The sequence below is a fragment of the Falco biarmicus genome, chromosome 15, assembly GCF_023638135.1.
Source record: "Falco biarmicus isolate bFalBia1 chromosome 15, bFalBia1.pri, whole genome shotgun sequence".
NCBI classification, from domain to species: Eukaryota; Metazoa; Chordata; class Aves; order Falconiformes; family Falconidae; genus Falco; species Falco biarmicus.
In genome coordinates, this window is record NC_079302.1 from 11,740,187 (window position 1) to 11,759,539 (window position 19,353).

The 19,353-nt window shown below is 37.0% G+C and overlaps 1 protein-coding gene across 3 annotated transcripts in view; it reads left to right on the forward strand.

Annotated features, from left to right (window-relative positions):
• LOC130159440 (transcription initiation factor TFIID subunit 4-like) overlaps nt 1-19,353 on the forward strand; it is a 146,272-nt gene that overhangs the window by 44,684 nt on the left and 82,235 nt on the right. For 2 of the 3 annotated variants that reach the window (XM_056361105.1, XM_056361104.1), the window contains exon 10: nt 974-1,143. In XM_056361105.1, the coding sequence (XP_056217080.1) occupies nt 974-1,143 (170 nt within the window). Of the gene's footprint in view, nt 1-973; nt 1,144-6,810; nt 6,911-7,571; nt 7,705-19,353 lie in introns of those variants that run through there. The other variant, XR_008825740.1, reaches the window with a different exon arrangement.

Genomic DNA, 19,353 nt, shown 5'->3' on the forward strand with positions numbered 1-19,353 from the left:
TTAAGCTTTTGTTTGTTTGCTTTATGCAGTAGTAGGAATCCAGACTTAGATGTATGTGGATGTTTTCCATATATATATATATACACACTCAAAGGTTGTGTAATTGTTCCTAGAATATTCTGAAATACAGTGTTTGTGCCAGTAATGAATGTGCTAAAAACAGATGGTTGTTTCCACAGTTATGAGTCATACCTCATAGAGGTAGGAGGTAAAAAAAATGCTTGGGGGAGATACAGGTATGGAAATTCAAATTTTTTTAGTCAGTACTTGCTCGAGCTGTTGGGAAGGGTATTACAGGGCAAGCAGTGGCCTGGGAAGTGTTGCTGTCATCTTCCCAAATGCAGCTCATTTTTCTAAAACTGGTTGACATGTTCAACTTATTTTTGTGTGTTGCCAGAGAAAATACCAGCACATATTCAAACTACGTTTGGAACCCAGACTTAGCTATGTACTCATCGTGGTCAAAGAATCTTTCCTGACTATTGCTGAAAATGCTTTGGTGCCCGTTTTGATAGGAACGTATGAAACTGTGCAGGATTCCAAATTCATGATTTTGCTTTTAATGTCTGTGGGGGTTTTATGTATTTAATCATTTTGCTCCTACTTTTCAGCATAAAGAGAATAACCAAATGGTCTGCCTTTAGTGGGGATTGTTGCTTTTAGTTCCCTGGCCATCCTGGTGTCATTGATATCACTGACTCGCAGATGAAGAAAAGACACTTTTGTCACACCACCTGTTACAGACAAGTGGTCCTGCTTCTAAAGTTTTCCTAGTGTGATCAAAGAAATACTTGGCTATTTGTGAATCTGGAATATATTCTATGAAAATGGAGACCCTAGTGGTTGTGCTTCAAGTTGGCCTAGCCACCAAGCATGTTGCATGCTGATTACTTTCAGGGAAGCAGATAATATACAAAATGAATATATCACAAGCAGAATTATTTTTATTTGTTTTTTTTTTTTTTCACTGTAGAGATGATGATGACATCAATGATGTTGCCTCTATGGCTGGCGTTAATCTTAATGAAGAAAGTGCCCGAATTATGGCTACCAACTCTGACTTGGTTGGAACCCAGATACAGTCCTGTAAAGATGAACCCTTTCTTGCTGCTATACCTCTACATAAACGCATACTTGAAATGGGTGAGAAATGTGTCCTTTCCTTTTGATAGTGTTTCCTTTGGAGTTACGTGATTCTGTGTAACAGAATATTCTTAGCACTTAAGATTGTTTTTTAAGTGTTTTATTACATAATCTTGTATTACTAAACTTTCAAGGTTTTTGTGATAAAAGTAACTTAGTTATCTCAAGTTGGGAAAAAATAGTATACTGTTACTTTTATACTTCATGCTTTCCCCCTGTTTTTTATATCCAAGGATCTCAAAGCTCTTTGCAAACATTAATTATTTCTCACAATTCTCCTTCATGTTTTACACATGAGAAGATTGAAACAGAGAGGTAAAGTAAGTAGTACAGGTCACAGAGGACACCTGTGAATAACATTTAACAGAATGTTGAAGTTATCTGTCAAGATTTTCTTTCCCCATACAAACCAGTTACACAGTTCTTATACCTGCATCTATTTAAGCTCATAGTGATTTTCTTACAGCATGTTTTTCAAAAAGGTGTATTTATTTATCCTGGCAAAAAGGTGTTTTTATTTATTATGCCATTTGAAAATAGAAGTTAAAAACTTTAGTAGACAAAGATAACTACTCAAGATTAGTGATGTTTTAAGGTTAGTAACTATGCTCTGAGTGTATTTTCTATGACATATTTGATTAATATATATGTTCTACTACCTAAATGTGTCTTTCTCAACATAATTTTGGTAAATTTTCAGAGCTATCAGTGTCTTAAGATACTAAGCTCAAATCGTTTAGGGGCATAAATCATCTGTTTCTTTTAGACCTATGCTTACATCACTGGTTAAAGTTGTAAAATTTTTAGGCATTTACTTCTCATAGTTGTAAAGAGAAGACCAAAATCTCCTTAGAAGTCGGTACAGTTAGGTTTTTAAGTCATGCGGTTAGTTCTGAAATGCTATTTGTGTTTGTATTCATTGAATTAATGGAAGCCTTTTTATATTGCAATTGCAGGCAAAGTTCTTCATTGACTTATTGTCAAGCTTCACTCTTGTATTTTAATTAGTGCCCTTTTAAGTTCTCAGGGAAATGAATTATTTTGCATGTTATAGTTACCATGATGTGATGATGTGATGACGGCATTATGTGATGCAGTTGGGGAAAGCGTATGTGCAATGTTTTGTGAGACGGCTTACCACCACCTGAGATGGAAAGCCAGAAGATGTTGTGAGGGATGCTCACGTAATAGTTTATACAGGTGTAAGAAAACAAAAAGGAAGCAGACATAAAACTGTTAAAAAGAATGGGAAATCAGTAATGAACTTGCCATATAAGCCTTAATGAACTGTCTGGGTGTAACAATTGCTGCACAACATGAAGCTGTAATTACAAGTGCAGGACTTACAGGAATCTGTACATACTTTAAGAGCCACAGAACCCATCACACTATTCATCACTGCCTTTTGGGGTTTGCTCCTCTGAGGAACAAATCCCTATGGCTGTTTTTGAAGCTTTATTGGCTTTGATAATTGAAACGAAACTTTCAAAGCTTTTAAAAGCAGCTGCAGGGATTTACTTCTCAAAAGCAGTGAATCCAGAAGAGCGGCCACTCCTAGTGATCTCCTGCAGCCACTTTTAGAGCTTTATTTTGGCTTTACATGAAGCCTTTTATAGTTTTGAAAGTGGCTGTGGGGTTCACTAGTGGCTACTATCTGGGATCTATGGCTCTTGAGGAGAGAATTCCTTCAGCTGATTTTTGAAGTTTTAGAAGCTTGGTTTTCACTGTGTGTGGCCAGATTTGTTGTTTGCATAGGACCACACACAAATTTAGTAGTTTGTGCTACTGGGCACTTAAAATAACGACATTTTAAGTACACGACAAAACTCAGTCTTAGCATATGTTGCTGTGCCTAGACACACCAGGACTAAGCAAAGAAGGCTGTGACCTTCTCGAGCACGTTAGGAAAAAGAAAGTATGTTATGTGAGTCCTCACTCTTCTGTTTTCATTCTGCCTGTTGACAAATGAGATAAAATATTGTTTCTCCTTACTTTTACCTGAATGTGACTTAAACAGACCTTATTTTCTACCTTTAAATCTATTCATATTTGAACACTTTAGTTTTAGGGCACATTTTAAATGTTTTAGTAAGAGAGGTATTTGTGGTATGTACAGTATTAGGAAACTGCTCTTCTCTCCTTTCTCAGAAGCTAGATCTTTCAAGTTTTCTGTAATATTAATCTCCTTCTCTTTTCTGAGGAAGAGCTCTGTCGAGCAACTCAGTAGTGTTCCCTAAAGGCTGTTCCAGAGATTGTGCTTCCATTCACCAGAGTCAGAATATAAACTGCTAAAGTGAGAGCAGATGCTATTCAGTCTTTGGCAGTAACCACCAGCCAGATGCCTCAAAGTTATAGTGAAGGAGGTTTCTTAATATATTGTACATTCTTATCTCTACTGTAACTTGGCAGTGTTGTAATCCAAAGTTTATATTAAATCTAAATGACTAAATATTATTATTGATCCTTTTAAATGGAAGAAGTAACCGAAAGGTAATTCATGCAAAGATATTAATTCACTTCCCACATACTTCCTTATCCAATTTTGTATCTAGTCATCTTTGGCTGGTAATCATTGCCATTTGTTCATGTAGGAAGACAGGGCTGTGGCTGTTTCAGATTTTTCTTTGATGCAAAATCAAGAGTGGGTATTTCTTAGCAGATAATGTATTTCTTTTGCTGTTCTGTTCAGGATCATAAAATGTTGCATCCTGATCTTTCTACATGACAGCACAGCACAATTAAGCATATGCAAAGAGTTGTAAGGTTTTTGTTTCTGTGTTTGGGAAGTTGAGAGGCAGAGGTTGGCGTTCATGCACGTGCATGCTGGTGTGCATACAAACTCGTAAAACTTTGAGGGTCTTTAACTTTAGTAAAACGAGTAGTATTTCTTTAAAGGGCAAGATAAGCCAATTAGACTCTCACAAATAATGCTGAAAAATCCTAACTTTTGCATGTGGTTTTGCGGGAAAGAAACAAGAACAATAACTTGAATAATTTGTAATTGTTTCACTTTTATTAATTCATAAGCTATTTCCTGGTGGGTAAGAATACTGTATTAGTTAGGTTTTGGAAGTTAATTTTTGACATTTTGAGTTTCCATTCTTTACCAAAAGGGGCATCACTTCAATAAATAAAACATTATGACTTAGCAGGTTGTTTTAAGTGTGGCAGTTTTCTCTGGTTTGTAACCATCTTGTGAAAATAGAAACTCCTTGACTCAGAAGTTACTTTTTATTACAGCATTGTTTCTGAGAGCAGGTAAGAATTAGGCTACGCTGTATTTTATATTTAATATTAGTGAAAGGTAGCAGGATATAGTGAAGGATGGGATAAAAGGTGACCCTTTTTATGTTGCCTGATAAATAAATCCATGGAAAAAGGGAACAGCTATGTTGTGTACTTTCCTGAGAAGTCTTTTGACTGAGAGTTGGTGTCTCTAGAACTTCCACTAGCACTTCCAAAAAAACTTTGCTTTATATTTTGGGGTCAGCAGAGCATGATATCCTCACAAGTTTAGAATCTGCAGCAGTTCATTCATTCCCACAGCTTTTGTTTTAATTCTGACTTCTAGAATTCTGGTTCTTCTAGAACCAGATTATGCATTTTGCTTCTTTCTGACCATCTAGAATTTCAGAACTTGTGGAGAATCTTAACCATAAATTAACTGTCTTAATGCAATAATAATGAAACATAAGTCTGGCATAGTGTATTCTTTGACTTAGATTGTTTCTTTCTCTCTCTTCACTTTCAGTGTTCTTCATCCAATTTTTCTACTTCAGTTTTTATTATTACAGAGCACTGGCTGAAGAGAATAATTACAAATGTGACATTCTGAGAAATGCGGGACTGGTTTGGCCATGTTGAATACATTTTAACTGTCCATCTTGTATTTCCAAATTATTTTTACTTAAATATGTATGATGAAAATGGAGAATCATCAAATATATTTTTATTTTACATTCATTCAGAAATATTTTTACATCTGCATTAGGAAATCATTTTTTTCTATAGTATGATTTTATGAAATGCTGTATTTGTCTGTTGTCTAGCATTGTGACAGATTTCCTTTGGAAAAAGTCTTAGTACATTGACAACATAGTATGCACACCTGCAACATTTCCTGTCACAAAATCAGTACTGGATTCTGATTTTTAGGGTAGAGTACATATAGTGGTGTGGGCCAATTATTATGAAGCTTGAAAATGTGCTGATGAATCTACATTCTCCTAGTCCAGTAGTTAACAGGCCTACAGTCTTCCTTTAAAACAGCTTCAGGGACTTGATAGAATTAAGCCACTGTCTCTGTTAATGTAATGGTTGTAGGGTTAGGCTCAACAGAATTTATAGATGTAACTTTTTGTTATTTTACATGTAATATATTTTTTTAATTCTGTCTGATTAAATATTGATCATTTTTCTTCCTTGATTCTTTCGTTGTTCAGTCACGCTTGAGTTGCACGTCTGCTACAAGAATGCATGTTAAAACATAAGGAAATAGCTTATCTGTGTTTTCTGTATTCTGGAGTGCATTGAATCTACTATGTGGTATCACAGTGGCAGCCCAGTTGTATGCTTATGTATATATTTTAAATAAATAATTTGTATACTCCAGAGGGCATTTTATATTGTTAAACCTTCTTAAAACTGATAGGGATGTTCTTCATGGAAGCAGGCCCGTAGATTTCAGAGCCTCTATTTAAAGCATTTGTTAGTAGTTTAATAAGAGAGTCATTCTGTCATCCCTGTTTCATCTGTTTGTTTGTCAACAGTTGTATTCATGTTTGAATGAGATGAAACTGTACTATTGATGATTGCTCTTTCATATACAGAGCTGTTCTAACATAAAAGTATACTTATTTCCCTGGTTGGTTTACTTTAGAGGGTTTTTATAGCTGCTTAGATTACAGTTGTTGTGGCTTCTGAAATTTCGAGCTATCAGATTGCCTGTGAACATAATTTTTTGTTTTCACTGCACTTCTTGTTGATGTCACTTAGTCGTTTTCATTGCTGACTTAGGTTTTTATCCGTGAGTTGATTTGTCTTCAAACTTAAATACTCCTTTTAATACCAGTTTTTCCACCACCATCTTTCTGTCAAGATGACCTCCTTAAATACCTGTGGGCATAACTCCTGATTGTGTTTGGAGATAGTTCTAACATATACTTGTTCTTAAACATAGCATTTTGAAGTTGTGCATTGTCCTAATGACATTCTTAGTCCACTTGAACTGTACCTGGAGTGGTGTTTTCTGTGGTTCTGGGCGCCTTTTCTCAGGATAGAAATGTTGTTAGGTATTGTATAATCCAAATTCCAAGTTACTGTGCATGCCAAATACATTGGCTTTCTCTGATTCTTACTTAGATTACAAGGTGTGCATTGCTCCCTGTCTTCCTACCAATGTCCATAGTTGTGATAATTTAGTTTCTTACATTGAGACTGGAGTTTATTGTATGTTCAGTAGAGAATCTGGTTTTATATTCCAACCTAATAAATTGCTAATGTTTCAATATTAAAAAACAATTATATGTTACTTATATTTATTATTTCTTTTTCAAAAAGGTGGGAATACATTCCCATCTTAGTATCAGCAGCAGTGTTGCCAAATAAACATAACCAGTAAGTATTTCAGCAGAATGTTAAACTATATTGTTGTTCTTTCTTTAATAGGTCCATGATTAGACTTCCTGTTTTACAAGATGTCCCAACATGTGTTGGAATGGTAACTTCAGTACCACCTGAGAGCTTGGATTTTGCCTTTCTGTGAAAGGTAGGGCAGCTTCTGTTCAATATTTTTTGTGTATTTCTAAGGTTTTCTTTTTATTAATCTTACTGGTTCTGCAACACTACAGAATCTGAGTTATGCTTTTAGCAGTATCACCTCTAAGTGCCAGAATTGATAATAGTTCATCAAACAGTTATTTTTTAAAAATAAATGTAGATATGTTCAAACTATTTATGAAGAAAATGAAGCTGTTTCTTCAGGCATAATTTTCAGAGGTTTAACTCCAATTGAACTGAGAGCGTGACCGTACTACTTGCTCTCAAAAATATTTGGAGAATTCAGGTTCTGTTTTCACCATAATACCTTGCTTCTGTTTCGTGAATGTAGTGGAAGAACCTTCTTTAAAAGGTCTTGCTGTTTCTGGAAGGCAGTTCTGGCCTTCAGGGCCTACCAAAATACATTGCCCAGCCTCAGAATAAGTTTGTGTCTGGGAATTGAATGACTTAAATTTCTGGTCTCTGCAAAGGAGAGTAAAAGTAAGACCATCATTCTGTGGAGATGCATTATCTACCAGATTCATTTATAAAGTCCATCTCAATAAGAGATTTCTGGTAATAAATATTAGATGTAAAATAAGAACAATAAAAAGAAAACCTTAGAGAACCATTCAATATTGCAATAAAGCTGACTTACATTATCCCTGTAGGCAAACTCCATGCTCTAGAGGTGGTACTAATGTCCCCAACTCTCAACACATGTTGGAACATCTTTGTGGAGGAGGAAGTCATTGATCAGTGAGCAGCATCTTCAAGGATCATTTAAGGGGGAAAAAGCAAAAGGTAATATTTTCTGAAATATGTTGGAATGATTGTTCATTACGTTTATTTGGCAATCCTGCTGCTCATACTAAGGTTGTAGTGTTTTCATTTCTTAAAATTGCTGAAAAACCTCATAAGCTTCACTTTAGTCTTTCCTTTTCCCTTGAGTTTGAGTTGCATTTGTTAGCCTCCTTCATGTTGCTGAGTTGACTGCATACGAAGTCCAGATTCTACTATAACTCATTGGCAATTTTGAAGCCTTTTTTCAGTGGTTATAATACGGAGAGTGTTAGTCTGTGGTTTAACCAGTTTTGCAGTGTCTGGTGTTAAATGAAGTAAGTCACAGCCAAATGTTGCAAATGGTTGAACTGGTACAAAGACATTCTTCTGGTAATGAAAGGGTATTTGTTTTCAAGGATGTAGCTGTAACCAGATGAGGCACCACTATCTGTTCTTGCACAGTAATGTAGAAGTGCAACTTCAGTATCAGCTATCATAAACTACAACTATTTTGAAAAAATCAAATGACCATGTCTGATCTGAATACACTTTGTAGTGGTGGATGATCTAGTGATGCACAGGTTTGGTTTTAATGAATGTGGCACAGTGTCCTGATCTTGACAACTTCTCTAATCCTGGACATACACAGATGAAGGTGCTGACATTTTGAAATTCAGGTTATGGTCTTCAGTCTACCTTTCTGGTATCCTTTATAATTTAAATTTCCTGTCTTCTTTGTGCATATCCTTTCCAGATGACATGCCCTTCCCACCTCCTTAAAATGAGGCCTTAAGTTGAGCTGGTCTGCCTGGTGTCAGGCTTGTAGTGGACAACTGTGATATCTGTTCAGATGTGTCACCAATAAGGCTTTTATAATGTCAGAGAGATGGTTTCTCCGGGATAAAAAAATATGCCAAAATGTCTGCATTGTTTACAGAAGTTGCTTTAAAAGAACCAAAGCATACAGGCAAATTCTTGTACTTGGTATTCATTTTAATCCTAGCGTGGATGTGATTGAGAGTGTGGTCTGTTACTGTGAGGACTATGTTACAAGATGTTGGCATCTGTGCCTCCACATGTGTTTGTCATCTCTGACGTTCTTACAACAGTTCTTCTCCATCTCTCTCACCTGACGTACTCTCATAATAATATACTTCTTGTATTTAGGCCTGAGGTCCTGTAATAGGTTAGTATCTTTTGATCTTGAACTTTGTCTAAGAAGCACATTCTTCTAGCCTGCATGAAAACAGGTAGAGGATAAATCAACATCTCTGTTGTTTTCATAAGGACTCTTATTGGTGTAATTGCCTTATTAGTTCTTTACCATCTGGTCCCTCTAACAATCTCTTGATTTGACTCTGTAGTGAGTAACCAAACACAGAAGTACATGGAGGCATGTACTGTTATTCGTAAAAATAGTGAACATATTTTCCAGTTCTTTACGGTCAATTTGTGTTTATTCTTGAATGTTCCTGTGTCTTTGGATATGCTTATTATGTTGTATTTTTGTTTTGAGAAAACTGAGATTAAAAAAACCTATGTAAGTGTAATCTGTGTATTCTCATCTGACCTGTTAAGGCCTGCACCTATTTCAGTTCTCATCTTCTCCTCTGTCTTTTACATTTTCCTCAAACTGTTCAGTTGCAGCATGGATTATGGGGTAGGATCTGGTTGTAGTTCTCAAAAATTCTTTGACCTTCAGTGCCTCCCTTTTAATAACTTCAGCATCCTCCCTTCTTTTAAGATATACAAATGAAATTGCACAAAAGGAATCTTAAAGAGGAATTATTAAAAGAGAAGGAATTAAACATCAAAATTAAGGATAATGTGTTTCCTTAGTACACTCAGATTTTGATTTCTTCTAAAAGAAATGAAGTAATACACAGTTCAGTTACAGAAAAAAAAAAAAACCAGAAAAGTTTAAAAGCAGTAGCTTCTGTTCCATCAGAGTTTACATTGTTTCTGTCCTCTCTGATCTAGCTGTTAATACCAAATATTTTCTTCTCCCAGATGCGCTGCTTCCTTGATTTGTGGCAGCTCCTTCCATTTTCCAAGCCTCCACATACCTGTACATAATGTTTGGTGACTAGCTTGGTTCTGTTAGAGACAAACCACTAAGGATAATAAAAAGACTGTTTAGGGATGATTAATAGCTACCTTTCAACTGTTTAATTATCTAGCTTAGAGACAGAATTTTGGAAACTGGATTGTCTGGTTATATATATTTTAGGTTAGACCTCTTCTCAAATTAGTTCTTTCTTTTTGCCAAAAAGTATGAATTATGTGTGGGTTCCCAGACTTACCCACCTGGTTGAGAATTCTTAGAGAAGTGAAGGCTTCCCCCCCCCCCCCCCCCCCCCCCCCCCCCGCCTCCATTCTTACATGACTTTCATCAAAAACACCAATTGTGTAAGTAGGGTTAAAAGTAGGATTCTTGAGAAATTATTTTTCTACTTGATGAATTTTTTCGTCCTGCCCCAAATCCCACCAACTTGCATAAGAGCTTTGAATCAGCACAGAATCAGACATTTTGGCCTGGGTTACACATAGATTTTGTATGGATACAACTATTTCTTTGGTTCTGTTGTGTTAAAATAATTACACCAATATGACCCCCTGGAATGGAGATGTATTTCTGATTTTCCCACAAGAATTAGGAATATCAAATGAAATCATAAGGTAAAAGTTCAAAACAAGCAAAAAGAGCTATTTTTTTTGCCAGACAAGTAGTCAAGTTGTGGAACTCTTTGTTTTAAGATGTTGCAGGTTCAAAAAATTACTTGAAAAATGAATGGGAAAAAATTTCCATCCTGACTTAACAGAGAGGTAGATAAGATCCTCTAACTTAGGATGGTCCTGGGTTGTATTTTGTCGCATAGTTACCAGTGCACTTCTTTTTTTTCCCTAATAGTCTTCTAGCATCGTCTCCCACTATTGCTATTAGAGAAAGGATGCTAGACTGTATCAGCCAGTATAGTTTTTCTTAAACTTTTTATACAATTCTATAAATGTGTAATTATTTATTATAGTATAGTTTGTACAGAGTAAGTTAAATCCACTGTAGTACCTGAAAAAAGCTTTATGAGTGGTTTTGTACCAGTGCATTCACATTACAGATGTTAGGAGTCTTAGTTGAATCTTACTTTGCTAAAATTATTTGGTTGGCATTTACTTTGGAGGGAGTAGGAAGAGAAGAGAAAATTAAGATTGGTGTAACGTTTATTCGGAATTTTTTTTCCTTTAGGTTACATTACAATTGTATGGCTGGTTATCTTTTTTTTTTTTTCCTGTTGTGTCTTGCACTGAAAATAGCTATGTATTTTGAGAATTTTAATCCCTAAATTTGGGATTTATTAATTTATTTTTAAAAAGTAACTGATGTTACACCAGTTTCTCAATTCACAAAATGCCTCTTGGGGAATCATCTCAAGGTGGATTGTTCTGAAGAAGTATAGAACAAGTACTACACCCAGCAAGTCTTGAGTTCTCAAGATGACTGTCCACTTTAATCCAGAAACTGGCTCATGAGATATTTTTAATCCTATGAGAGGAGGAATGTTCTTTTACAAACAAGCTTACTGAAATAATCAATGTAGGGTCTTAGGCTACTTTGTAAATAACAATTACATGGTGATAAAAAAGTCATTCTCTTTAGCAAAGGCAGTTTATAACATACGGAGGTGAACTGGAAATATAGTGTTGGACAGTCAGTGTCAGATACTGGTTTACAAAATCTTTCCCATTCCAGTTCAGGGCTGGTTTGGAGCTCTGGAACATACCTTGGCCGTCCGCCCCTCACAGGGGGGTGCTGGGTTTGTATCTGCTAGAGGGAATCATTTACCAAATCTCAAAGCACTTGGCGCTGATTCTCTCTCATTTGGCAGGATACACACCCTAGCCCATGGCTTCCGTAAATACACTCCAGGTTATGGGTTCCTCAGAGGCGCCTGCTCAAATGACTTCCTTTGCATTGGCTGTTTTTGTGAAGGTTAGCAACTGAAGTTTTTTTGGTTTCTCCTTTCTTCATCCTGTCTTCCAGCACCAGACAGGCTGTTGTACAGCACATGAACATTTATTATTTATGTGTTTAGTTAGTAAGACTTAGTGACGCTTTATTTAAAGGACTGAAAACAGAAAATTACAGCTAAAATTATCATACTGTTTCTTTTGCCTGGGATCACTAGGTTATCTTCTACCCCTAGGAATCTGTAATCCTAATCATCAGAGCTAGTGATTTGTTGTTTGCGCGATCACTCTGTTTAACAAGCTTTTCCTTCAGTTTTTAATACTTGAAGTCTGTCTGGGGCTCTGGCAGCACCCCCAACACAACCCCAGGGTATTCTGTACCCAGACAACCTCCTCAGTGTTTTTCTTTGGTGTGTTCCATCCCCCATTCTCTAGTTTAATATTTAAGATTGGGGTTTCCCTTTGAAAGCAATATGAATGAAGTATTGATGGATTACTTTGAAGGCTGAGGACACTGTGATATGGGAGTTGTACCCCATTTTTAAGTGCCACCTGGTTAGGTTGGGACAAGTAAGTTCAATAATTGGCTACTCAGGATGCCAAAGGCCCTTACTGCATTCGAGTTTTCCCCCTTGTGTTTAGTCAGCCTGACAGCTAAATGTTATTGCTCCATGTAGAATTAATAATATAAATAGTATGAGACAAAGCACCTATTGCTTTCTGTTGATTTCATGACCTGCTTTCTGTAGAGACCACAGGTGGTGTGTTTTAGCACATACAATATTGCTTGTCTAGTTTTAGCAGGTGAAATGCTCTCCACTTTCCTCCAATTTTTTAAGCTGTTACTCTTCCAGAAGTTCCTATATAGCTTAAGTCTTGAACAGTGACCACTTAACTGATCATGTTGTATTTAATTACATGTAATTTTACAGAGATTAAGGAGTTCAAAATGTTTCACTGCTGACATCTACAGCAGAACTATAAAATCATCATTTTCCTTTATGCTGTTGAAATGGAAGAATGGAATTTATTAAGGAATAGTTTGGAAGGCTGCAGAAATTCAAGTGTTAGTTTTACCAATACCTTGCTTTTCCTGATGGGAAAGATTGCAGAGGGACTGAGGCATGTAAAGCTGTGGTGGTTCTGTTGAGATAAAAGAGGAAGGGGGCTTGAGCCTGCAATTGTAGATGCAATCCAAGGCACAGCCTAGTACTTACTGTGCTGTGGGGATGAGGTAGGTAGACACAACCAGATGCATCTTTGTTACGTTATTCTAGATCTGAAGTTCTGATGCTGTTGAAAGAAGTTTAAAAGTTTAAACAAATTATGCCCCAGACTGAAAGGAGATGGACTTTTGTGATTTATTTCCATCTTTTAGTATGCAAGCCAGCTGTAACAGCAGAAGAGGCCTGGACCTAAGAAATCTGGTTCCAGTTGCATCTTGGGTCAGTATTTCATGCACAGAACTTAAAGTTTAAGAAGTTGCTCCTGGTTTTAAGATGATAGCAGAGAGTGCTTTCAGCATTTCTGACTGACCTGTGATTAGGGCAAATAGAAACTCATTATGCGTGTTCTCCATGTTTCTGTTGAAGGACAAGACAAATTCAAGCCCTAAATACATGCTGTTTAACTGTTTAAAACCAGTTCTTCAAGGTTTTTCTGTTTTAAGTGTAAACGTAAAGAGATTTTATACAGGCACTCAATAATTTATCACATCAATAATCAGAGTCAGACCTGATGTTTTACAAATAATTTTTTTATCTTTGATCTCAATCCTGTCAGTCCTCTTAAAGTATAAATTATTAAAGTAAGTTTTTGATTGTTTGAAAGCCTATCTGCAAAGATAGTATTTTTCTTCTGCTTCTCAAATAGGGCAGTACTCTTCTTACGATTTATTTCAGTTTGTTTGATCAATAAAATATAATTAAACTTTTAAAGTGCAGCAGAGCCAGTACCTTTCAGATAGCTAAGCAGATGATAGCACTCTTCAGAATTTTCACTTCTTGGGACCTGAAAATTTTCAATGACAAGGTTTAGGTGCTTTTATGTTTGTAAAAAACAATCTTGTGCTAGTGACACATATGCCAATATCAGAATAATATTGCTGAATGTTTTTTCCCCTCAAGGTTTTTGGAACTTGTATATAAGTTCTAACTTTATAGAACCTCTACTGCAGTATCTCAGAGTTGTAAATAGAATATAGTTTATTTGTAACAAAAATATTCTAACACTTATACTTCGTTTGCATACTGTTTTGTATACTGTAGATCTTTATGAAATGCCGATTGAACCATGGTTTGCTATTAAGGCTTCCAAACATGTAAATAAGAATTAATAAGCAGGCAGGCTTTATTGTGTTGTTCTATAAATGCTTGGCAGATGAGAAATCTGCTTATTTGGGGGGTATTAATTTGCTATCTTATACTTTAAATACAGGATGGTGTTACAGAACTGACTGCTCTCATAGCATTTGATGCCTCTGAGGATGTGTTGAAATTTGGTCTTGCCACCAAGAATTGAAGTGTTCATGCAACTGGTCATCAATTCCTGATGGCCTTGTACAGTTCTGATGTAGTATAGATATGGCAAGAAAATTTGCATGAAGAATGTGACCTTAGTTGTGTCTTCAAAAATACCAAAACTCAAATTCAAGTGGAGAGTTAAATGGTTATAATTACAGCTTGGAGCACTGCTTTGCTCCAGCACCATTTTTGTTGTTATCCTTGGTGATGTTTTTATCATAGCTCTAGGAAAAGTTCAGAATTACATTGCTGAAGTAATTTTAAAGACTTATAGCATGTACTTGTTATCAAAAATGTCTAAATTTAACAAATGTATTATTTAAAAGCAAGCAACTTTTTTCAAATTATATATGTCTTGATGTTTTACTTTTAAGTGTGTGGCTCCTTACTGCTTTAAATGCAGAATTTGGGTTGCAAAGCTGCAAGTTTACATGGCCACATTATCAAACTTAAAACACATTAAGAAGATCACCTAAAAGTCAGAAACAAGTTCAACTTTTTTTAATAAAAAACAGATGATAGCAGTCTGTTGATATAAAACATTTTTTTTTTTTAAATCTTAATTTTATGTTTGGGTTTTGTGTTTCTGTATGCATGTAAGTGTATATATTATGACTTACTGTTGCACTGATCAGGTGGTGCAATTAAGACCAGAATCCAGAATGCTAGGACCTAAATAAAAATATCTGTAGATGAAGCCACTGTCCAGTGACTTGGTTAGAAAGATGAATACTATATTGAGGATATTTGTGTTTTGGTGTTTTGTGATACGATCAAAGATGTATAGTATTTTAAAATATATATGTGTGTATGTACACATTTCTTAAAATGATATATTTCTTTTCCCACAGCATCATCATCATCAGTCTGGGGAATCTTGTAAAGGGAAGAGAAGCCTTTCTGTATTAAAACTGGGGAAAGTAATTATGCAGACTAGGAAGAATATCTCAGGAATTTCCTTTTTAGAGTTCAGCATTATTTTCCTTTGATGGCAGACAGAATTCCGGTATGCTTTTTATAAATGCGAGTGGATGAAACTCAGGAGGAGATGTAGCAGTGAAGAAAAAAAACAACCTAAGACTTTAGTATAGAAACATATGAAAATTAACAGTTTCCAGCCCTTTGCAAAGATTCAGTTTCTACTTGATGTTTTCTCTGAGTAACAGAAAGCAAAAAAAGATGATCTCCAAACAATACTACTAGAGCTTCTTAGGTCAGCAGATCAGTAAGGTGGTATGCATGGCCGTTTATGAAAGTATAACTAGGCCAGCCTGTCCAAGTGTAGATGAGATTGGTAATTTTCCCATCCTTGCCCCAAATACAGTCCCAGTATTTAAGTACTGTGCCAAATCTTGATGTAATATACAGCCCTGGAATGCACTCTGCTTGTGACATCCTATGCTAACAAGATTTTGACTAATGTCATTTAGAACAGGGAAGACGCGATGATGCTTCCACACATGATGAATGTTGTGCATGACAAGCTGACTTTTAAAAAATTTATCTTTTTGTCTTTTTGTAGTCTGGTTTCTTGGCACTAATTCATTTTTGGGGAAATTTGTTTTGTATTATTTCTTCCTTAGCCTGTTTCCAAAGAAAGCTAGCCTTAAGTGACTGAACAGTCTGTTTGCCTTCCTTCTCTCTCCCTTCAGGTAACTTTTGAGTCCATTGATAAATTGGCAGCTAGATAGCCCCTCCATGTTGAGGGGAAAATCAACTGGTTTTTTCTTTCCTTTGCTCTTCTGTCTTGGTTGGCTGCCGGTCAGCACTCTTGTACAAACTGGCCAGGCTATCCTCAGAGCAAGCTGGCTGTTCCCAGCTAGCAAGCTGGACAGATACGGACTAGGAGACATGCCAGGGGGTGGTTCTAGATGTATGAGGGAACTAAGGGTATTTTGCGATAATAAGGAATATGGGAGGATGTTGGAGCTATGCAGGAGGACAGGGATCATTGAGTCACTCAGGCTGGAAGAGAACTTGAGTGGTCATCTACTTCAACCTCTTGCTCAGTGCCGTGTCAACATTAAATTCAGACAGAGTTGCTTAGGGCGTCATCTGGCTGAGTCTTAAAAACTTGGAAAGTGGGAGAATCCACAATGTTTTTGTGCAAAGTGTTCCAGTACTTAATTATCTTCATAATGAAGAATTCTTCCCTACATCCAGTGAGAACCTCTGCTGTTCTGGTGTGTGATGCTTCTTCCAGGGATCCTCAATAGAGTCTGGCTCCATCCTCTCAATAACCTCTTCCCTAAGCCTTCTCTAGGATAAAGAACCCTGAGGTTCTCATATAGGTCATATGCTTCAACCCCATAACCATCTCAGTGACTTTTCACTGGACTCTGGTTTTTCCAAGTCATTATTGTGCTGGGTACCCCAAAACTGATTGCAGTATTCTAGATGTGGGCTGAGTGAGGAGGACTAATTGCATCCCTTGTTGTGTTGGTTACTTTTGATCTACCATTGTGCTGTCGATACAACCCACTATGCTGTGTCTTCATTGTTGCCAGGATGTGCTGCTGAATCCTAGTTAGCCTACTGACTCGTGTGCTTTCCATCAGCGATGCAACCCTGGTAGGCAGTCCCCAGCCCATATCGTTGCAGAGACTTAGTCCATCCCAGGTGCAGTACTTTGCATTTGTCATTGAATGTCACAAAGGTCCTGTTGGCCCATTCATCGGGTCCTTCTGGCTGGCAGCCCTTCCCTTTGCACTACTCAGTGTGGTGCCATCTGCAAACGTGATGGGGGTGATTCGTGCCTCCCCCTCCAGGTCACTGAGACAGGTGTTAAAAGGTGAGTCCCAGGACAGATTCCTGAGGGACTCAATTTATAACTGGCCTCCAGGTAGTTTTCTGGGCTTGGGAATACTGTGTTGAGGGTTTTCAGGAGCAGAAGGTTACTGGGATATTGCAGAGGCCAGTAAAAAGGATGTAGGACAAGAATTGTTAGGAACCAGGTGGCTCAGGGAATGGTCCTTCGATGATGGATGAATTTCTGAAGAGTTGAATAGGTGAAACAAGCCACGTAATGGTTGAATTTACTTAGAACAAAAGTCTTTGAAATTAGGGAAACCTTTATTGTGGAAAAAACCAAGATGGTGATAGTTCTTCATTATGAAAGGATTGTGTGTGTGCACATGTGTTCAGGGAAGTTGGGTAGCTGTAGTTACACTGCTGAAATTCAAAGAATTATTATTTTAACAATTACTTATTCGTACCCTTAACCTAGAATAGTTGACAGAATTTTCCATCTCAAACCTCTTTTCTGGATACTAGTTAATTAAATTTCCCTTCTTACTTGCGTTTTATCTTTCAGACTAGGTGGTTGTTTTTTTTTTTATTGATAGCTTTGCATACACATTTTTGCATAATAAAATGGTGCATGCCTAAATAGGTCTTGATATTGCATGTCCGACTTGCACAAATAGCTGCTACCAATATGAATAGTCAGACTGACTTCAAGGACTTAATTTGCATGAGTAACAGTTGCAGCACTGGGATCTTAATGCGTCTGTCGGCTTTCCATTACACGTTCAGCTTTCAGCAACTTCAGCAGAGTTCCATCTCTATTACAGAGGGCAAATTGGGCACCAAGAAAGATTTAATTTTTTCTCAGCGATAAAGCGAAGATCAGTTAACAAGCGTATATACCTATTGCTGAAGTCCTTCAGGTAACGTGTGCAATCCAGAGTCGGCAATGGCTTAAGTTTGTTTAAGAGATAACGACTTCAAAAGAATCGCTAAAAAAAATTAATATCAGAAATAGATGACACGGAGAGCCGTGCTCTGGCAAGCGCGGGCGCGGCGCGTGCAGCGCGCATGTCCGTAGCTACCGCGGATCGGCGCGGGGGGGAGCGGGGGGCGGGGGGGGGGGGGGCGGGGCCTGGCGGAGGGCGGGGCCTGGCAGCCGCAGTGCCCCCTGTCGGCGGGGGTGGCGCCCGCCCGCCCGCGCTGTGATTGAGCGGCCTCCGCCCGGCCCTGACAGAAGCCCAGGGTGATGCTGAACGCTGCCAGTTCGTCTCAGATCACATCATTAAAATAACAGAAGTATACATCCATGTAAGACCGCTGCTCACTTGTTCGTCTTCATTTTTTAGACGTGTGATGGTTTCTTGCTCTTGGATTTGGCCAGGAAAAGATAGGAATGCCTCACAAAACACACACTCCTTCTTAAGCCTCTCAGGTTTGTGTTTGCTCAGGGACTCCTCCCGCAAATGAAGACTACTTTTCTAATTAGCTGTTCAGGAAACACTTTCCAAAATATTATCAAACAGATGTCCCATACTGTTTTTGCATACCAATTAATATATCACAAACTAAGATACTCGCAGATGTTTTTAAAAGTCTGTGATCATTCAGTGGAAAACTGATTCAGTGTAATCAGAGTATTTACTCTTTTATGGTGGGTCAAATCCAGTAATCCATACAAAATGCATCTACTCATTTTTCACTATATAAAATACATGTGTATTTGTGTGTGCTTACAGAGTTTTCTAGCCAGAAAACTGACCCGCTGGCGCTGCTCATATATATACATCTTTGTAGGGACTGTACCTTAGATTAGTATGTATCTCTACAAATTTATATCTAATACTTAGTAATTATTTTGATCAGTTTAGGAATTCTTAAGTGTTACCCATTTGCTGTGCTTTTGTTTTTAATACAGCAGTACATTAGACTGTAGAGTGTTTCCTTTTTGTATAAACTCAGCACAAAGTATCAAAGGTCCAAAAAACTACAAATGTCTTTAAGTAGTGTTTGGGGGACAACTGATGTTTTTAAGTAATTTTTTTGGTTTGTTTTTTTGTTTTTGGTTTGTTTTTTCTGTGTTGTTTTTTTAAGATGTTGTTAATATGACTTTGTTTCTTCATATTCAATTAATAGGGTTTTTTTCTGAAGGATTTTTATTATCAGTAGTGTGCCAACAGTGTAAGCTAAAGTACGCAACAGTATGCTTTGGGCTGCAGCCTCATCTCATTGACAAATTAATCTGCGCTAATGCTTCTGAAAATAAAGAAATTGCTTTTTCTTGTGTAGAACAACTGAGAGAACTCAAATTGTCTCATACCCTATTATGCTTTGTTTTAATATACTAAGATCAACTTCAGTAAAGCTCTTAAATGCTTTCTAAGTGGTAAAAAAAAAGCTCTGATTTCATTTTCAAACTTTAAAGTGTAGTAACACC